The sequence below is a fragment of the Mustelus asterias genome, chromosome 8 (genome assembly GCF_964213995.1).
Source record: "Mustelus asterias chromosome 8, sMusAst1.hap1.1, whole genome shotgun sequence".
In the NCBI taxonomy this organism is placed as follows: Eukaryota; Metazoa; Chordata; class Chondrichthyes; order Carcharhiniformes; family Triakidae; genus Mustelus; species Mustelus asterias.
In genome coordinates this window covers 102557916-102577102 of record NC_135808.1, presented here as the reverse complement: position 1 = coordinate 102577102, position 19187 = coordinate 102557916, and the positions used below count along the sequence as shown (strand labels likewise).

Here is a 19187-nt window from a genome sequence, read left to right as displayed (position 1 = left end):
AAAAATGTTACCATCTGTAGAGCCTTAAAAATTTTCAGGATCAGTTAATGATGATGATGAATTCGGAACTAAAGTAACAATAATCATGCATCATATTTGTTACCTGGGGGAAATATGTTATGCTTCACAGAACAGATGAAAAATAAAACATATTAAAAGCCTAATGGCTCCTGTGATGCGTCAGCTTAATTTGGCTTCCTTTTGGTTCAGTGTTCTGTTGTTGTTGGACAGGGAATGATGGAACACGCTTCAGTCAAGATGTGATTTACATTTTCACTAATCTAAGTATATAATTGTAATTTAAGATGCTGAGACATTAGACCAGACGTTCAAATTTTTCACTTTTTATGCTCATTAGACAAAGGGGTTTGGTACTTTCAGTACTTTACATGCAATGTTAGTGCAAAAATCAACTAGCACTGGTTTAAATTGTTAGCAATTGTCTATGAGTTGACTGGCCTGTATATTTATGGGTTCTTGTATAGACATCATTGAGAATGCAACAGGGAAGATTTATTCTAAGAGCACTATTTGAGTAAATTTTAGTGGCAACTCTGGTTTCGACCTCAGTTTTTGTTTTCTTAAGGCAAGGGGTTTCATTTCTTTCTTATCTTTTAATAATTGGGGATGTGAAATTAAAAATATTAATGGAAACAAACCTTCCGCAAGCGCACTCGCATGATTCTATTATAAGGAGTGAAGGTTCCTCCATGTTTGGAGCATGTTGTGTGTCACAACTGAGACCAAGTAGTTTAAAACCAAATTGCTTGAAATAGAAGATGGAGCCTTCTGAGGGAATATCGTGCCACAGGACATGAAGTGCAAGGAAATTCTGGCCCTATGTTTGCTAATTCAAAGCTAAGGCTGTACGCACTATTAAGCAACGAATAATGTTTCATTGAGCAGCCATGTTGAGGAGTTAACCAAAGAACTGCGACTGTTGTGTTCCTGAATTGCTGCTGAAGTTATCCTGGTACATTCGTGAACATTTTGGACCAAATTGATAGCATTGCACAAAACTGAACCTGTAGTTTGCATATTGGCGCATGCAGAAAATGGAAAGGACAGTATTTTACGACACGACTTTGGACTTTTAGTTATGAAAATGATCATTTTATTCTGTGCACTCATTAAATTAAAATATCTTTTTAAACATCAGGAAACTGCCATTGCAGTTTTCCCCTTTGTTTTGCATGCACTCGCTACAATCCTTAGAGCAAAATGGGTGTCTTATAAAATGGGAAAAGAGCACATTAACAAAGAGATTACTTTAGTTTATAGCAATTTAAAGGAAAGTAATATAAAATTGTGTCCATGTAATTGTTGACTCTGAGTTTGCTGCTCCTCCTATTGTCCTTTCTCACCCTGAGGTGTTAGGTGAGTAGCAGTGTGCTCACTGCCACCTAGTGTTACATCGGTGAATTGGTGTGACATGCAAGGCTTTGCATATATCAAAGCAATGCTTGCTCTCCAATGCTATTGTTCAGAATAATCCTTTTTTAGAAAATGGGTGAGTTCTTGCTGCCTGCCATAAAAAAATATTCACAGAAATTACAAATTGAGTTAACCATGCTAATGGTAGATTTGGGGCACTTTAAATGGAATACGAAATATTTATAAGAAGTAAATTTAGATAATTTGTTCATTTTTGATTAATTTTCTCACTGTCAATTAATTTTTCAATGTTGAATTAAACATTGTAGAGTTGAGGGTTTGCTTCAAACCACCCAACTGCTGGAAAAGAAAGTAGGACGCATGAATGAATGGAGAAAACATGAGAAGTTAACCACAGTTAGATGTGAATTTGTGGAATGCTGAATTCAACATTGATCTTGGGGTTGATATTGAAGCAAATTGGAGATAATATGGTCTTATCAGGTTCTAATCCTTGTCCCAAACAACCATCTGGAAAAGTTTAAGTTTCTCATTTTTTTTTGCATTTGCTGTTGCAAGGTTTGCAAGTAAATGGTTTATATTATATTTTAAAATGGATTTATTAACCATCTGTATTCCATCAACAGTAGATTACTGGTTCTTAATGACAGATGACACGTCATCCAAGAGAAAGACAGAATTTAACTTTGAAGTCCACTGTGCCAAGATGTCATTTTATTGAACCAACTAGTTCAGCACATAAAATTTATAGATGCTTTAGTTTTAAAAATTAATTTGTATTGAAACTGAATGCTGAATGAAAACATTATTTGTTACAATAATTTGCATACTTTTATTTCTTTTACAGAAAGAATTAAGCTTGCCAAGAAAAGGAAGTTTGTAAGTATGCACTAATTACATCTGGAGCCTCATGACTTTGGTGTGTTGCACGTTTTAAAGGCTTTGTTTGTGAATTTGCACCCCAAGTTAACTCAACGCTTTCCATTTTAGGCCTGCAGGTTTTGTATCAAACACTACCAAGTCAAGTGAAATATATTTATTTCAACAGAGTGAAGTGTTTTTAGTCCTTTCGCACTCCATCCCCTCCTGAATCAGTGTAATAGTTTTCCATTTCCAACGTCAGCTCTATGTCTCCTAAATCTAATCTCATACTTGGTTTCACTATCTGCTCTGGCGTCAAATGGAACCCCCACATATACTCCATGCCCCCCATGTATGCTCCATGCTGGTTCCAAGAAGTTTCCTTTAATGCCAAAAGTGGATATGTTTATGAGAGTCTAGACAGTGAATGTTGCTGGCCTATTCAACGCTAAAGAATATCAGAGATAAGGCACATCCTACTCTCCAAAGAGTAGGATGTGCCTTATGGGCGGCATGGTGGCACAGTGGTTAGCACTGCTGCCTCACAGCACCAGGGATCCGGGTTCGATTCCCGGCTTGGGACATTGTCTGTGTGGAGTTTGCATGTTCTCTCCGTGTCTGCATGTGTTTCCTCTGGGTGCTCAGTTTCCTCCCACAGTCTGAAAGACGTGCTGGTTAGGTGCATTGACCTGAACAGGTGCCGGAGTGTGGTGACTGGGGGAATTTCATTTTAAATGTTAATGTAAGCCTCACTTGTGACTAACTTTTGTTCAACACAAAGTGAATTGCACCTGGCACCTTCTGGTTTTTATGTCTTATATTTATGCTGATGATACCTAACCAACTAACCATTAGCGAAACTAAGAATGGTGACACATTTATCTACTGTTTTATTATCTGATTGTTACAGTACAATCTTGAATTTTTCTTCTCTGGAATGTTTTAGGTGTCAACCAAGTTTAGTTTTGTGAGCACAGCACTAGCAGAAACACAAAATTAACCTTTAACTTTCCTGCATTTATCATATTAACTTCAGGGTCCCTGCAGTGTCTACTAATTTTCTAAACTTACCTGTGGTGAAATTTGTCCACTTCAGGGCAAGGGATGCCAGTGCTGTTGAAGGGAATACCTTTTCACTGTTGTCAGCCAATGCCAATTTTAAGTTAGGTACAGCATACATTTCAAGGAAAGTTTAAACTGTATTGAACATTAGCCATCTAAATTGGGAGGCTATCAACTTTACGATGAGATTAAAATATCATTGAGGGGAAGCTATCTCTTTCAGAAATAAATAAAACTAAAGTTGATGAAAGTCATCATACTTCTTTTTCCATTTGGGGTGACAGTGCTTTGAATATAGTTGTAACTTCCTGGCTCCCCAGTGTTGCATTTGGGGGGTACCCCAAAGATGCGCTAGGGAATCCCTCTTTGAAGTTCCCAGGTAAGGGTTTATGTGGCAGTTCTCCAGAGGTGCTAACTTCCCCTGGATAATTGAGCTGTCCTGGCGGCCATCTGACAAAACAATTTAAATTGCTAACTTTGAATGATGTTACGCTAATAGTTACTCTGAAAGAGTTAGAATAAATAAAAGCACTTCTAACTTCACTTTGAAGTCAAGGCAATCCCTCCAAAATGGTATTTCTCACCACTAAACCCTCTACCCGCACGGAATTCCCCATCCCCCTCCACCACCCTGGTCCCTTGACACAACCTGATCCGTGCCCATGCCTGAACCGCTATCCACCACATCCTATCCACTTGCCTTCGAGAAATACCTGCTCCCTCGCCTGTTATTATCAATGGGATCTTTAAATGGAGGGGGGGAGGCATGGTGGTTAGCACTGCTGTCTCTCAGCACCAGGGACCCGGGTTCAATTCCTGGCTTGGGTCACTGTCTATGTGGAGTTTGCACGTTCTCCCTGTGTCTGCGTGGGTTTCCTCCGGGTGCTCCGATTTTCTCCCACAGTCTAAAGATGTGCAGGTTCGGTGATTTGACCATGCTAAATTCTCCCTCAGTGTACCCGAACAGGCGCCGGCGTGTGGTGTCTAGGGGCTTTTCACAGTAACTTTATTGTAGTGTTAATGTAAGCCTACTTGTGACACTAATAAATAAACTTTAACTTCAACTTTAAATTCACCAGCTTTAAGGCAGCTGGTGCGCGAAGAAAGGCGCGTGTCCTCTTTTGCTGGAGAGGGGACCTGCTATGCTGCCTGAATCTCACCCGGCCTGCGGCAGAAAGGTTGGGCCAGACATGCGTTTAACAATTTTAGCGTGAATAAGTCGGTATGGGGTGGCAGTCCAATGCTGATTGCCACTCTGAAGAAGTTATGGCCAATGTTTCAAATACCTTGTGTTCCAAATTGTTTCTCTTTTTTTTTCCTTAAAATAATTGTTATTTATGTTGCTGCATACATTGCTGAAATTATTGGTAGGTGGCGGGATTTTATAGGGCCTGCAAGAGTGGGAAATGGGATGGGCTTAATTATGCAGAAGTTGAAATTTTGCTTTCCTAATGGCAAGTTCAAATTATAGATAAACTTAGCGGTGTATTTGTGATGGGTTAGGCTTTGCACCATCCTGTGGCGAGTTCCTACTTGTAATACATTTGTAGACTGTCAATGTTCAAAACGTTTTGTAATTTTGTCCTATTTTCCGGATAAAGCCAGTGGCGCACAAGGATCTTGTGGCGCCCAGTTCATATTTGTTTAAAGGTGGTGTCCAACAATGCCTGAGGTCAATGGTTTTCATTGTTGAGCTTTGCAGCCCAAGGGAAGGGAGCAGGAGAATGGTGGCTTGTATGTAGGCTTTGGGCTGACAAGGGTGAGTCATTAGCGAGGAAGAATGTGGAGTGGAGTTGGGGGCATGGAAGAGTGAAGTGGGGAGTGCCAGGTGTTCTGGATGTGGAGCTGGCTGGTGGAAACAGTCAGTTAAAGGAGGGCGGAAGGGTCTAAAGGGCATGTGGGTCCATCTCAGGATGGCAGAGTCCTTGAGGTCACCGACAGCATTTCAATTAACCCCACTCTGAGTGATCTCAGACAATGGGGTAGCACGGTGGCACAGTGGTCAGCACTGCTGCCTCACAGCGCCCAGGACCCGGGTTCGATTCCCGGCTGGGTCACTCACTGTCTATGTGGAGTTTGCACATTCTCCTCGTGTCTGCGTGGGTTTCCTCTGGGTGTTTCGGTTTCCTCCCACAGTCCAAAGATGTGCAGGTTAGGTTGATTGACTGTGGTAAATTGCCCCTTAGTGTCGGGGGATTAGCAGGGTAAATATGTGGGGCTATGGGGATCGGGGCTGGGTGGGATTGTGGTCGGTGCAGACTCGAAGGGCCGAATGGCCTCCTTCTGCATTTTAGGGATTCTATAATTCTATGAATATCCTTTGCAGTGCATACAATGGAGGGCCAGCTGAACAAGTTCAGCCATGTCCCACAGTGTGGTGAGTACAAACTGAACATTAATTGAACATTCAATAAAGAGTGGATGCAAAAAGACAACAATGTTTCTTCCTCACAAAATAAATGTCCCTAAATCCTTGTCACCATTAATGCATGCCAAACATAGGGCCTGCCCTCTGATGAAGCTAGTCTCAACAGATTAGTGATGGTGCACAATAAAATGAAGCCAATGTAATGTGAAATATTTACAAGTGGAAGGTGGATTTATAGGACCTTTGTGCTCTCAACCAGTCTTATGTTAATACCAGTGGAGTTGAACAGGAAAGTTGTGGCTGTGATAGAGAGCCTCCCTGCTTGTCCAAGGGGTTCTTTTATAACCCATCCATACTTGCTGCACTGTAAGTTGACAGTGGGTTTCGCCACTGGAAAGCTTCCCCACTGTGTCCCCCAAGCATCTCCCATGCATGCTGCCAAAGCTTTAAATTTGAATTTGAATAGTGTGGAAACCAGCAAAAAAGCAAGAGAGCGGTGGTGCCACCTTCCTGTTCTACCACCGGGAATGGCGCATCATAGTTAAAATTCCATCCAATTACTTTATTTTTCTTTAAAAAATAAGAATCCTTGGCATATCACCAATATTTGCATGCATCCTATGCAAAGAAAGTTTGAAATCTTACTTCTGTAACGTAGGGAAGTTATTGTCCCTTATCTAGCACATTCCTTTATCTCCAGTTTCAGAACACTATTCTGTCTGCACTAGTATGAAAGCTTCATTTTTGAACCCAAGCCAATCTTCAAATCACTAAAAAATATAGAGGCAGTTTAGTGTTGCCTGAAAAGTCATTTTTTCTGATGTGAGTTAGGTTCTGTACTCTGATTCAAACAGGTATTATGTGGTCTGAAGTCAAATATGCTGTTGCCATTTGGATTTCATAACTATAACTTTAGGTGAAGTTTGATCATTTGGCCTTCACCTTCTACTTAGGCAGTCCCTCTGAGTGAAGGATGACTTTCTTCCACACTAAAAATGTGTTCTCTAGTGACTGAGGAGTTCAATGTGTGACCCAGTCTCTGTCACAGGTGGGGCAGACAGTGTTTGGAGGAGCAGGTGGGTGGGATGCCCGGGCTGCCATATGCTCCTTCTACCTTCGGTGCTTGGCTTTGGCTTAGTCTTGGCGATGAAACTTGAGATGTCTAATTCCTTCCCGAATGTTCTTCCTCCATTTTCCTCCTTCAGGCAGTCTTGGGCCAGGTATTCCTAGGTGTTGATGGGGGATGTTGCACTTTTTCGAGGGGGTTTTGAGGGTGCCCTTGAAGTGTTTCCTCTGTCCTCTGGGGGCTTGTTTGCCATGCCGAAGTTTTGAGTAGAGTGAGTGCAGAAAGTGGCTGGCAGATGACATTTAAAGGATCCTGATAATTAAAGGGAAATGTTAAAATAGGGAGTCAAGGCTATTTACCGACTTAGGGTACACTTAAAAGTCATTTCATTCCATTGCAAGTTTTGCCGAGCCGAAAGGGGAAGGAAGATAGTGAAACCATTGATACACATACCTGAATCTGCAGTCAAGTTATAACATAGCTCCTCATTTAGCTGTGTGTTGATGGCTGGTGAAGTGAAGTTGATGCTGCTCAAGGTAGTTGCAACCTCCTTGCCATTCCGTGACAGCATCTCAGAGTCGGCATTATGACATGCAATGAAAGAAACTGGGGCAGACTTGAGGCACTGTTATTTGCAGCATGGCCACTACAGGTGTTCTTGGAGCATGGGGCTTGTTTTTGCATCTGGCCCTCTATTAATCCAGAGTATCTCGAGACCATTTTGAGGATGATGTTGCTTGCTGAGTGTGAAAGTTCCTGCATTTATGGCTGATAGCATTTTACTGCCTTTTGATCATCCTGGCATGACTACTTTCATGCAGTGCCACTGAAAGCATGACACATGGTAGTTAGGGTGTTTCCGAAACACAAGGAAGGAAGGAGAATCACAACGTCCAAAGATGCATGCGACAACATTTTCCAACAGGTTGAGCACTGCTGGTAGATCCTAATCCTAAAGAAACAGGTCTGTGATTCTGTAAACCCAAGGCCCTGCAAAACAGAGATGCAAGACATTGACCCAGATTTTGGTGCCAGTAAGATCTGCCTTTTCTCACACACATTAATTTTTTGCATGGCAGTTTGCTGAAGGTACAAGCTGATAACGTCACTGGGAAAGTGGGCTACCAGGACCTGAAGTCAAGTTTATTTATTAGCCACAAGTAGACTTACATTCACACTGCAGTGAAGTTACTGTGAAAATCCCCTAGTCGCCACACTCCGGCGCCTGTTCCGGTACACTGAGGGAGAATTTGGTACAGCTAATTCACCTAAACTGCACATCTTTGGACTGTGGGAGGAAATCCGAGCACCCGGAGGAAACCCATGCAGACACAGGGTGAACGTGCAAACAGTGACCCAAGCTGGGAATTGAACCCGGGTCCCTGGTGCTGTGAGACAGCAGTGCTAGCCACTGTGCCACCATGCCGCCCATAAGTGGACAGGGAAAGCAGCATTGTTCCTTAATCAGATCGAAGGATTGTGAAATAAACAGTGCAAGGATAAAAAAAGAAGTGGATGAATATATCACATGCAGTGCAGAAAAAAAATAATTAGAGAGAAAGGAAGATTGGATTAAGAAAGACAGAAAGGAAATGTACAAACCTGAACTTTCTGTGCCAAGTTCAATTTTTATATACCATGCAAATACAGCAACTGCACACCATTCAAAGCATTTCGGAGCCAGATGACTTTTTTGAGAGGTTGATGTTGAATGGCACAGCGCTGTAACTTGGGTAGCAACTATTGACTTTTTGAGATTAACCACACATTTCCCCTTTGCGTGGATTTCCGGTACCATTTGCCATGGCTCAGTTGGTGAACACCCTTGACTTGGAGTCAGAAGGTTGTGGGTTCAAGTCCCACTCCAGGACTTGAGTGCAAAAGTCAGGGCTGATACTCCAGTGCAGTACTGTCAGAGGTGCAGTCTTTTGGATGCAATTTTAAATCGAGGCCACGTTTATCCCCTCGGTGATGAATAAGATTCCATGGCACTATTTTGAAAGATGAGTAGGGGAATATCCCTCCTTTTATATCACACAAAAATCTAGGCTATTTGATCACTAGCACATTGCTTTTTGTGGGAATTTGCTGTGTGCAAATTGGCTGCCATGTTTCCAACCTACAGGAGTGACTATGCTGAAGAAGTATTTGCTGTAAAGTGTTTTGAGAAGTCCTGAGGTCATGAAAGGCGCCACATCAAGTCTTTTCTATCAATAAATTAAGGTCTGTGCCTTCAGTTTCACTGTTATCTTGACAGGAAAACCTGGATCAAATGTCACCTTTCCCCAAAGTATGAGTTTTATAAGTGCTGCTTGACGTGCTGAATATAGTTCCTACAGCTTCTCCATAAAAGTAGTTTTTATTAATAAAAATAAAATAGCAATCAAGAACCAAGATTAAATTAATATAAATGTAGTAGGATCACTTGAGTAATGAAAATAAGTCAGATTTCAATAAATCTGCAAGTGGCTGAAAATGGCGACCTATTGGTTAATCCTTGTGTGAATTCTAACTTCTATTGACATTATTATGAGGAATTACTCTCAGTTGGTACCCACACTGAAGTTTACCAGCATTAAACTGACCTAAAACATCTAATTAAAATTATTTTAGAATTAACAGCTAGGAAGCAATTTCAAAACGTGGGCTTCAGATGGTTACCTTGCCATTGATCTAAATTAAAATGTCGCCCAGCCAACATTCCTGGTAACCCACTGATAGTATGTAATAGACTAGGGAACACTTTTCAAAACTTGGTATATTTAAAGTTTTCTATGTCCATAAAAAGTAGTTTATGTGAAGCTCACTGGTTATTATATGCATAAGAAATATTTGAGGCATGGAGTTAAAATATTGCACGTTGAACTAATTTATTCTTGCCACTATCTACCTCTTCCTGAAAGACAGCCTGTAATATTTCAGTCTGACAACTATTCAGAGAACCTCCTGATCAATTTTTCTGCATGCGTAACAGGTTGAGATGTTAAAGCAGTATTGATGGACAGAAGATGAAATTGCTGTGGCAGCAACTCAGCCACAACAGGATTAAATTCCATAATTGTACATAAAGCAGAAAAAAAATATTCTAGCAGTCCTAAAACTGACATTTTGAATGAAATGTCTGAACCAGTGATGCTAATCTCCAGATCCTCCTGGGCGCAGTGAGGAGATGGACAGTTAATTCTTTGTGTTTCACCGACCACTTTGTTGAACTTTTTTTTTTTAACAGGGACAGAGGTGGAGTATGGCAGAAAAAAGGGGAAATTCCAGTGATTGCCTTATAGTGGTACTCATTATTATTCTCCAACCATTGGAAACATTAACTCTCATTGGCTCAAGTTAATCTTTTCTAATCCCAAAGAACGCTTTAGGGTACCTCCTTACTCTTCTGAAGTACACCGAATCTGTATAGTGTTTGCAACTGAATGTCCCCAGTAATTGTTTATACAACAAATCAGGAGTTAAATTGACAGCAACAATAAATAATGAACTAGATTGCTGGGTGTGGTTATGGTGAATAAGGTGGAGCAAGTATCAGAAGGGGAACTGCCATAGAACAGTGACCACAGTATCATAAGGTTTGACTCACCTAAGGAAGGAGCAGCGCTCCAAAAGCTGGTGATTCCAAATAAACCTATTGGACTTTAACCTGGTGTTGTGAGACGACTTATTAAGATTTGGACTAGCTGCGGGAAAGGGCCTGGCGCAAGCCAGAGTAAAGAAAATATTTAATTGGAGTTGGGCTCATTTCAGTGGGTTGAGAACAGATTTGGTCTGGTTAAATTGGAATCAAAGGTCAGCAGGCAAAACTATAATCAAGAAATGGGCAGCCTTTGAAGAAAAAATGGTTTGGGTACAGTCTAAGTTCATTTCCATGCTGGGGAAAGGTAGGGCAAACAAAGCCAGAGCTCCCTGTACAACAAAGTTGGTGAATAAGATGAAACAGCAAAAGTGGGTGCCAGATGTCAGGTTGATGATACAAGTGAAAACTAGGCTGTATATAAAGAGTTCAGAGGGCAGTAGAAAGGGAAAAAAAAGAGGGCAAACAGAACATGAGAATAGTCTTACAGCCAACAGAAAAGGGAATCCAAAAAGAGGAAGGGTGAGGCCATTGAGGAACCAAAAAAATTGAATCTATGAACGGAGACACAGAGCGTGTTAGAGATGCTAAAAAGCACTTGGCAATTGGCTTTGGCAACATCATCTTCCTTTGTAAAGTCACAGCAAAAGAGGATGCGACAGAGATGAAGGATGAATCTATAATTGTACAAAAGAAGGTATTGCAAAGCCTGGCTGTCAAGTTTTATAAGCCATCAGGTCCAAGTGGGATGCATTCTAGGTTTCTGAGCGAAGTAAGATTGGAAATTGAGAAGTTACGAGCAGGACTGGTGCAAAGGACAGACGAAAAATGTTCCACCTTTGTTCAATAAACAGTGTTAGGATAAACCTAGTGACTACAGGCCAGTCAGTTTAACCTTGATGGTGGGTAAGCTTTTAGAAATTATAATCCGGAACAGAATTAACTGTCACTTAGACAGTATGGATTAATTAAGGAAAGTCGGCATGGATTTATCAACGGCAAATTATATTTAATTAACTTAACCAAAATGAATTTGATAAACTGCCACAAAATTGGCTTGTCAGCAAAATTGGAACTCGTGGAATAAAAGGGGCATTGGCATTATGGATGTAAAATTGGCCAAGTGACAGGAAACAGAGAATAGTGAACGGATGATGTTTTTTGGGCTGATGCAGATATATCGTGGCCTGTCTGAGAACCATTGCTTTCCTTGATCTATACTAATGACCTAGACCTGAGTGTACAGTACAAAATTTCAAAATTTGTGGATGGTATCAACCTTGGAAGTGCAGTGCCGTTTAAGGAGGATGATGATAGACTTCAAGGGGATGTAGGTGGCTGGTAGAATGGGTGGACACATAGCAGATGGAATTTAATGCAGCTAAGTGTGAAATAGTACACATTTTGGTAGGAAGGATGAGGAGAAACTAACCTAAACGAAAGGGTGAAATTCTGAAGGAGTTGCAGGAACCAGGAGACCTGAGGGTATATGTACACAATTCATTGAAAATGACAGGGCTTGTGGGGAAAGCAACTTAAAAAGCAGATGGAACCTTGGGCTTTACAAATAGAGGCTTAGAATACAAAAGCAAGGAAGTCATGATGAATCATTATAACATTCTAGTTTGGCCTCCATTCTGAACAATGTACTTTCGGAAGGATGTGAAAGCCTCAGAAAAGATGCAAAAGAGATTTATGAAAATAGGCCCAGGGATGAAGAGACTTAGAGACCGATCAGAGAGACCAACGTTATTCTGCTTGGAGCAGAAACGGTTGAGATTAAATTTGGTCATGGTACTCAAAATTATAAGGAGTCCTGATGGAGTAGTTAGTGTTGGGGTTTTTTTCAGAGGCTAAGTATTGAGCTTAACTTTAGCTTAACTTTACCGCGACTACAGTATCCTGGTAAAAGACGTTTCTTTATTGACCAACATACGCTGGGAGAGAAGGGCTGGGTGATCCAACACTTCTCTGAAGTAGCATCACACTGGCAATATAATTGTACAATTTCCAAATGTCATTTTACATGCCCGCTGGCTCATCCCAGTCAGAAATGAACCAATCATCATTAGTACAGGTCAATCATTAGTAAATGTCATATACCTTGGCCAATTACAGTTATCCTCTGATAGCATGGGAACAGTGGTTAGGAGTGATTTCTGACTGCCTTTCCCATGACCACCTGTTAGGGTTCCAGACCATCTTATCTGGTTGAAGGCTTTGTCTATTCATTAAGCTGTCTGAGTTTGCTAGCTTTGACCTTGGCTTATGAATTTTCTATTCATAAGGTCCATGCCGATAAGAGCTAGGCTTCTGTGAGTGTATTGTTATGAAGGATGTGGTTTACTTTATTGAACTATTTTCCCATGATGCCTTAGAACTCTGTGCCATTAGTCAAGCTGTATGTCCTTTTAATAATGCACTTTTCAAAAATGCATGTTTAAATTCTCTAACTGTGGTTATATGTGTTTCTATGCAGACAGTACCTCTAAAATATATGTAAAAAGCAATCTGATTCTTATCCTAAGTTAATCCACTCTGTTTTAATAGTCATTATTAATGTTTTAGTCCCAGGGTATTTTGAATCTCTCTCACAGTTAGGGAAGAAACAGAGAAAATTGGTGCAAGGATTGAAATTTAAGATGATTGACAGAAGAATCAAGTACAACATATGGAAAATCTTTCTTATGCAGTGAGTCACCTGGGATGTATAGCCTTAAAATGTTGGTGGAGATCGATTCAACTGAGGCTTTAAAAAGGGAATTGGATTAGTAAGTTATGAGGGGCATGGACAGCGTGGATAGGGAGCAGCTGTTCCCCTTAGTTGAAGGATCAGTCACGAGGGGACATAGGCTCAAGATGAGGGGCAGGGGGGATGTGAGGAAAAACTTCTTTACCAGTGGGTGGTGACGGTCTGGATTGTGCTGCCTGGGAAGGGTGATAGAGGCGGGTTGCCTCACATCCTTTGAACAGTACCTGGATGAGCACTTGGTACGTCATAGCATTCAAGACTGTAAGTCAAGTGCTGGTCAATGGGATTAGGTAGGAGGTCAAGTGTTTCTCGTGTGCTGGTGCAGACTCGATGGACCGAAGGGCCTCTTCTGCACTGTATGATTCTATGATACATGAAGGGGAAAAATACAGTACCGGGGTAAAGGGTGGGGAGTGGGACCAGCTGGATTGCTTTTGAAGAGAGTTGACACATATACAACAGTCCAAATGGCCTCCTTTGTGCTGTAACCATTCGATGATTTCAAAATGATGTCGGGAAAAGAAAAATAGTCATTGGTTTTACTAATTTTAATTTTCACTATTGCTATGTCATTAAACCTGCTTAACAAATGCAAAGTACTGTGGATGCTGAAAATCTGAAAGGAAAGGAGAAAAGGTGATAAGTATTCAGCCTAGCAGCGTATGTGGAAAGAGAAGCAGAGTTAATGTTTTGAGTTGAATATGACTTTAGAATTGAATTGGATTTTGTATATCTTGTATAAAAAAAAATTATGCAAATGAGTTGGAATAGCAATTGATGTATTGAAGAACCAAACAGTGACTTTGGAACCTTGGTATTTGTGTTTCATTTTATTTGAGATCCAAAATTATTTTTGCATTTTGCAAACAATTTGCTTGTTTGCTTTTCAGTCAGAGTAATGGTGTCACATTCATCATGTTTTGAATACTACTCTTTTGGCATTACATCCTGACGACTTTGCACAATTGCATTGGCTTCTTTTGTGACACTCAGCAATCATAATTGACATTGACAGTGCAGGATGGTTTGAATCTCTACCAATTTTTATGTTCAGTGAAATGATCTTTTGAAAGAAATTTATTGAAACTGATCCCAGGACTAAGTTTCTCGAAGAACAATGATCCTTGAGACTTGCATTAAAACAGTTTGGTTTTGCACAACATCAGAATGTCGTCTACTACTTGAGTTAACCAAATCTTTTTTCTTCATTAAATGTATATCCCCTGAAAAACCATGCAAATAAATATGCTGTTCTCAGATTAACTAATTAATCTGAGCCTCCTATTCAATAATAATGCTCTGTGCATTGTTAAAGGGCACCAGATTCTAATTAGATGCATGGGGGCAGGTTGAAAGAAGTGAACATTATCTTTGAGTTGACATTTTTGTCGGTTGAGGAGAACAATTTGTCATGTACACGCAGTGAGTCTTTGGCTGACGAAGACACAATTTTATGGAATCAAAATTAAATACCAAGATAAACTCTTGAGTGATTTTCAAATGGAAGTAAAGTTGTTTTTGAAAATAGGTAGACTTGGTATAATTTATTGATCAGGGCATTCACAGCATTGTAAAGGCTGAAATGTATTTAACGTGTGTACGGCTTCATGGATTTCTACAAAACTTTGAAAAATATATACCTCAGGTCATTGGGTTCAATGCAGCTTTTCTGGACTAGACCTCAAGCATAGCGACTGTGTGTGTGTGTGTGTGTGTGTGTGTAAATATGTAGTGAAACTACTTTTGAACTGCAGTAAAAAAAAAGATGTTTTTGAAACCTGCTGGAGCGCAAGGAGGTATTCTTATTGTGTGTTGGCCCACCATTGCAGTAAGATGGAAATCATAGAATCCTTACAGTGCAGAAGGAGGCCATTAAGCCAATCGAGTCTGCACTGACCACAATCCCACCCAGGCCCTATTTCCGTAACCCTACATATTTACCCTGCTCATCCCCCTGATACTAGGGTTAACTTAGCTTGGCCAATCAACCTAACCCACACACCTTTGGACTGTGGAAGGAAACTGGAGCACCCGGAGGAAACCCACGCAGGCACGGAGAATGTGCAAACTTCACACACACAGTGACCTGAGGCCGGAATTAAACCCGGGTCCCTGGTGCTGTGAGGCAGCAGTGCTAGCCACTGTGCCACCGTGCCGCTCCTTAGTGTAAAAATCGAAATAGGAAATTAAGTTTAATCAAGTAGCTTCAGGTGGCTGCCATTATATCTTGAGAGCTCAACACAAGGAGAAAAGATCACTAAAGCTCTTTGGTTGCTGAGTAATCTGATTTCTTTAACTCTGATATTGCTCAACTACAAAACAAAACAAATACTAAGTGTTGTTTTTGTTTCTCTAATTTCCCCTGCAGTGTAGCAAAGTATTTTTATTGTTTCTCATTTCCATTTTGGGGCACGAATGCATAGGTTCAAAAGAGCTCTCTGATATTTTTCCAAAGTTGCCATTTTCATATGCAAGTCTCGACAATAATATCATTATAGTTGAATTTAACCTCAATTGTTGTTCACACAAACACTCTTTTAAAGCTGGTTTGGTGCATTTAAACAAGATGAGATTAAACTAATGCTCGTAAATTGACAAAAAGATACATTGTCAGGTAAAACAGTGAGGAAATAATGGAAAACCTGGAAACACGATGACCAATGGACACCACAAGAAGAGCTGGATGTGTAGCAAAGAGTACCCCGAATATGCAGAGAATTTTAAAGTAAAATGCAACTTAAATAGAAACTTCATATTTTAACAGATGGTACATTAACCCGTAGACCTTTGGAGATGTGAAAAAACGCTTTTGGTTGGTTTTTGGGGGGATGGGGTGGGGGCGGGGGTGGATTGCGGAGAGGGAAAGAGTGAGCACAGACAAATGCTGAACAATAAATCACAGCAAAAGACCAATGGAGGAACGTGGAGCATGTACTTCACGAGTTTGCAGGTTTGGGATCACTAAGTGCAAGCAATTTAACAAGTGGCTTATGACCTAATAGCAATTACATTCTGTTAGCTTCCAGGTTGTGTATTAGTAACATTCAACCTTGAAAAGTTCCACTGTTAAAGTGACATAGGTCTGTCGGGATGAAGACAATGCTGAATAAAAATTAACTCTCTCTAACGTACTCTCAGTACATTGGTAGGATATTAACTTTACAGTGTCTTTTAATTACCCATCCCTGTCCTACGTATTGCTTTGCAGTTATTAATATATCAGAAACAGTTACTTGGAGGCAGATATTTTGCATAGAACTGCTCCCAGCTGTGACATCACGATGCTCAGTTTCAGTTCCATTGCCAATGTGCTGAATAGATTGTGAGCAGCACTCCCCTTCCATTAATCTATTGTAATGAATTTTCACAATGCTGCTGATGTTCTACACAAAGGGGCACATTTTATGAATGCATAGAAAATCATGGAAAATGCTCCTGACAGGATGGGAGTGTACACTTGTAAAATTTACCTTTAAAGTTTGCAAGCTATCTTAGTCCATAAGAACATGAGAAATAGAAGCAGAAGACTATGTGGGGTCTGTTGAGCCTACTCCACCATTCAATACAATTAGATCTGATCTTCTGCCTCAGCTCCACTTTCCCACCTGCTCCCCACGTCCCATAATTCCCTCAGAGACCAATAATCTGCCCATCTCAGCCTTAAATCTTTTCCATGATGGTGCATCCACAACCCTCGAGGGTAGAGAATTTCAAAGATTCACAACCCTTTGAGTGAGGAAATTGCTGCTCATCCCAATCCTAAATGATTGACTCCTTATCCTGAAATGGTGCCTCTTTGTCCTAGCTTCCCCAGCCAGGGGAAGCAACATCTCGGGATCTGCATCAACAAACCTCTTCGTTGAGATCACCTCTCATTCTTCTAAACTCCAGAGAATATAGATCCAATTTACTTAGCCTTCATCATATATCAACCTTCTCAGGCCAGCACCAGGCTGGTGAATCTTTGCTGTGCTGCCTCCAATGCAAGTATATCCTTCCTTAAATTTGTAGACCAAAGTTGCGCACACATTTATTCAAAGTTTTTTGAGAATGTAACTAGTAAGGTAGATTTAAGAGAGCCAGTATTTTAGTATGCTTGGCTTTTCAAAGCATTTGATAAAGTGCCACATAAAAGGTTAAAATGCAATATAAGAGCTTATGGAGTTGGGTTGGGGATGATACATTAGCATGGTTGATGGATTGGTTAATGGACAGAGAATGGGGATAAACAGGTAATTTTCAAGGATGCAGGCTGCAATGAATAGAATTTCTAAAAAATCATTCATGGGACACGGGCATTGTTGGTTAAGCCAGCATTTATTCGCCCATTCCTAACTTCCCATGAGAAGGTGGCGGTGAGCTACTTTCTTGAACCACTGTAGTCCCTGTGGCGCAGGTACTCCCACAGTGCAGTTAGGGAGCGAGTTTCAGGACTTTGACAGTGAAGGCATGATAATACAATTCCAAGCCAGGATGGTATGTGACTTGGAGTTGAACTTGCAGGTGACAGTGTTCTCTTATTCTATCCTTATTCTTCAAGATGGTAGAGGTCACTGGTTTGGAAGGTGTTGTCTAAGGAGGCTTGGCGGGTTGATGTAGTGCATCTCATAGATGGTATGCTGCCACTGTGCATCAGAGGTGGAGGGAATGAATATTTAAGGTGGTGGTGGATGCCAATCAATGGGCAGCTTTGTCCTGGATGGTGTTGAGCTCCTTGAGTGTTGCTGCAGCTGCATCCAGCCAGGCAAGTGGAGAGTGTTTCGTAACACTCCTACCTTGTGCCTTGTAGATATTGGGTATCCTTTGGAGAGTCAGGAGGTGAGTTACTGGTCATAGAATTCCAAGCCTCTGACCTGCTCTTGTAGCAATAGTATTTTATGTGGCTTGTCCAGCATAGTTTCTGATCAATGGTAACCCTTTGGATGTTGAGAATGAGGGATTTGGCAATGGCAGTGCTATTGAATTTTGCTATTTTGGCATTAATGTGAGGATATGACGTTTCACTCCAGGCGTGATTCTACTGACATACTGGCAAGCTTCTTTCAAAACAAATTTTGTTTCGCAACACTGTTGAACTATAACAAATTAATTAGCTTAACCTTCAACAATTGAACAATACTTAAACAAGACAAGATACAATTCTTAATTGCTAACCTCTCAAGAGTTCCAATTCAAGCAATATTCCTCTTATAGACTTAAACCCTCTCTTTAAAATTAGTTACCAAAACACAGGCATACTTGTTTGTCTCAAGTTAATAGTCTTAGAGCTTTCAGAACACCTTTGGAGAGAGAGACACAGAGACACGTGTTTCTTCTGGCAGTCCAGGCAGCAAACTGCTTGTATTATTGAAAAATGAAGCAGTCTTAACATTTTTTCTTGCCTGCAAGCCTAGTTCCTCCGATTAAGCGCATGACTCAGTCCCTGTCAATCAACCTAATCAAAACTTTACTTTGAAACCCCCAGGGGAGACCTAAGTAAACACAAATGCATTAGCTCTGCTTAAAACATTCCAGGTCTAAAATGAGTACTTATCCTGCCCTCCAGCTACCAATTTAAACTTTTGCTAGATAAATCGGCACCCTGTAAAACACATCTGAATTCTAAACATACCCCTTGCAATGAACATGATATCCATCTATTTCTTAAAGCACACTATCATCACAATGTCAAGGGAAGATGATGAGATTCTTTCTGGTTGGAGATGGCCATTGTTTGGCACTTGTGCAGTGTGAATGTTACTTGCCACTTATCAGCCCAAGTCTGAATATTGACCAAGTTGTTCTGCATGTCGACACCAACTCCTTCCGTATCTGAGGAGGTGCAAGTGGTGCTGAACTTTGTGCAACATTCCACTTCTGACCTTATGATGGAGGGAGAGAAGGTCATTGATGAAACAGCTGAATATGATTGGGTCTGGGACACTATCATGAGGAATTCCTGCAGTGATGTCCAGGGACTGAGATGGTTGACTTCCAACAACCACAAACATCTTCCTTTGTGCCAGGTTTGACTCCAACTTGTGGAGAGTTTCCCCTTTATTCCCATTGTCTCCAATTTTTATAGGTCTTGATGCCACATTCAGTCAAATAAAAGAACAAAGAA

General features: G+C 40.8%; 1 protein-coding gene across 1 annotated transcript in view; it reads left to right on the top strand.

Moving 5' to 3' along the window:
• The window catches only part of mast2 (microtubule associated serine/threonine kinase 2), a 409139-nt gene that overhangs the window by 194169 nt on the left and 195783 nt on the right, over window positions 1-19187 (top strand). The window contains 1 exon segment of the mRNA XM_078218609.1: window positions 2243-2274. Coding sequence (XP_078074735.1) covers window positions 2243-2274 — 32 coding nt within the window.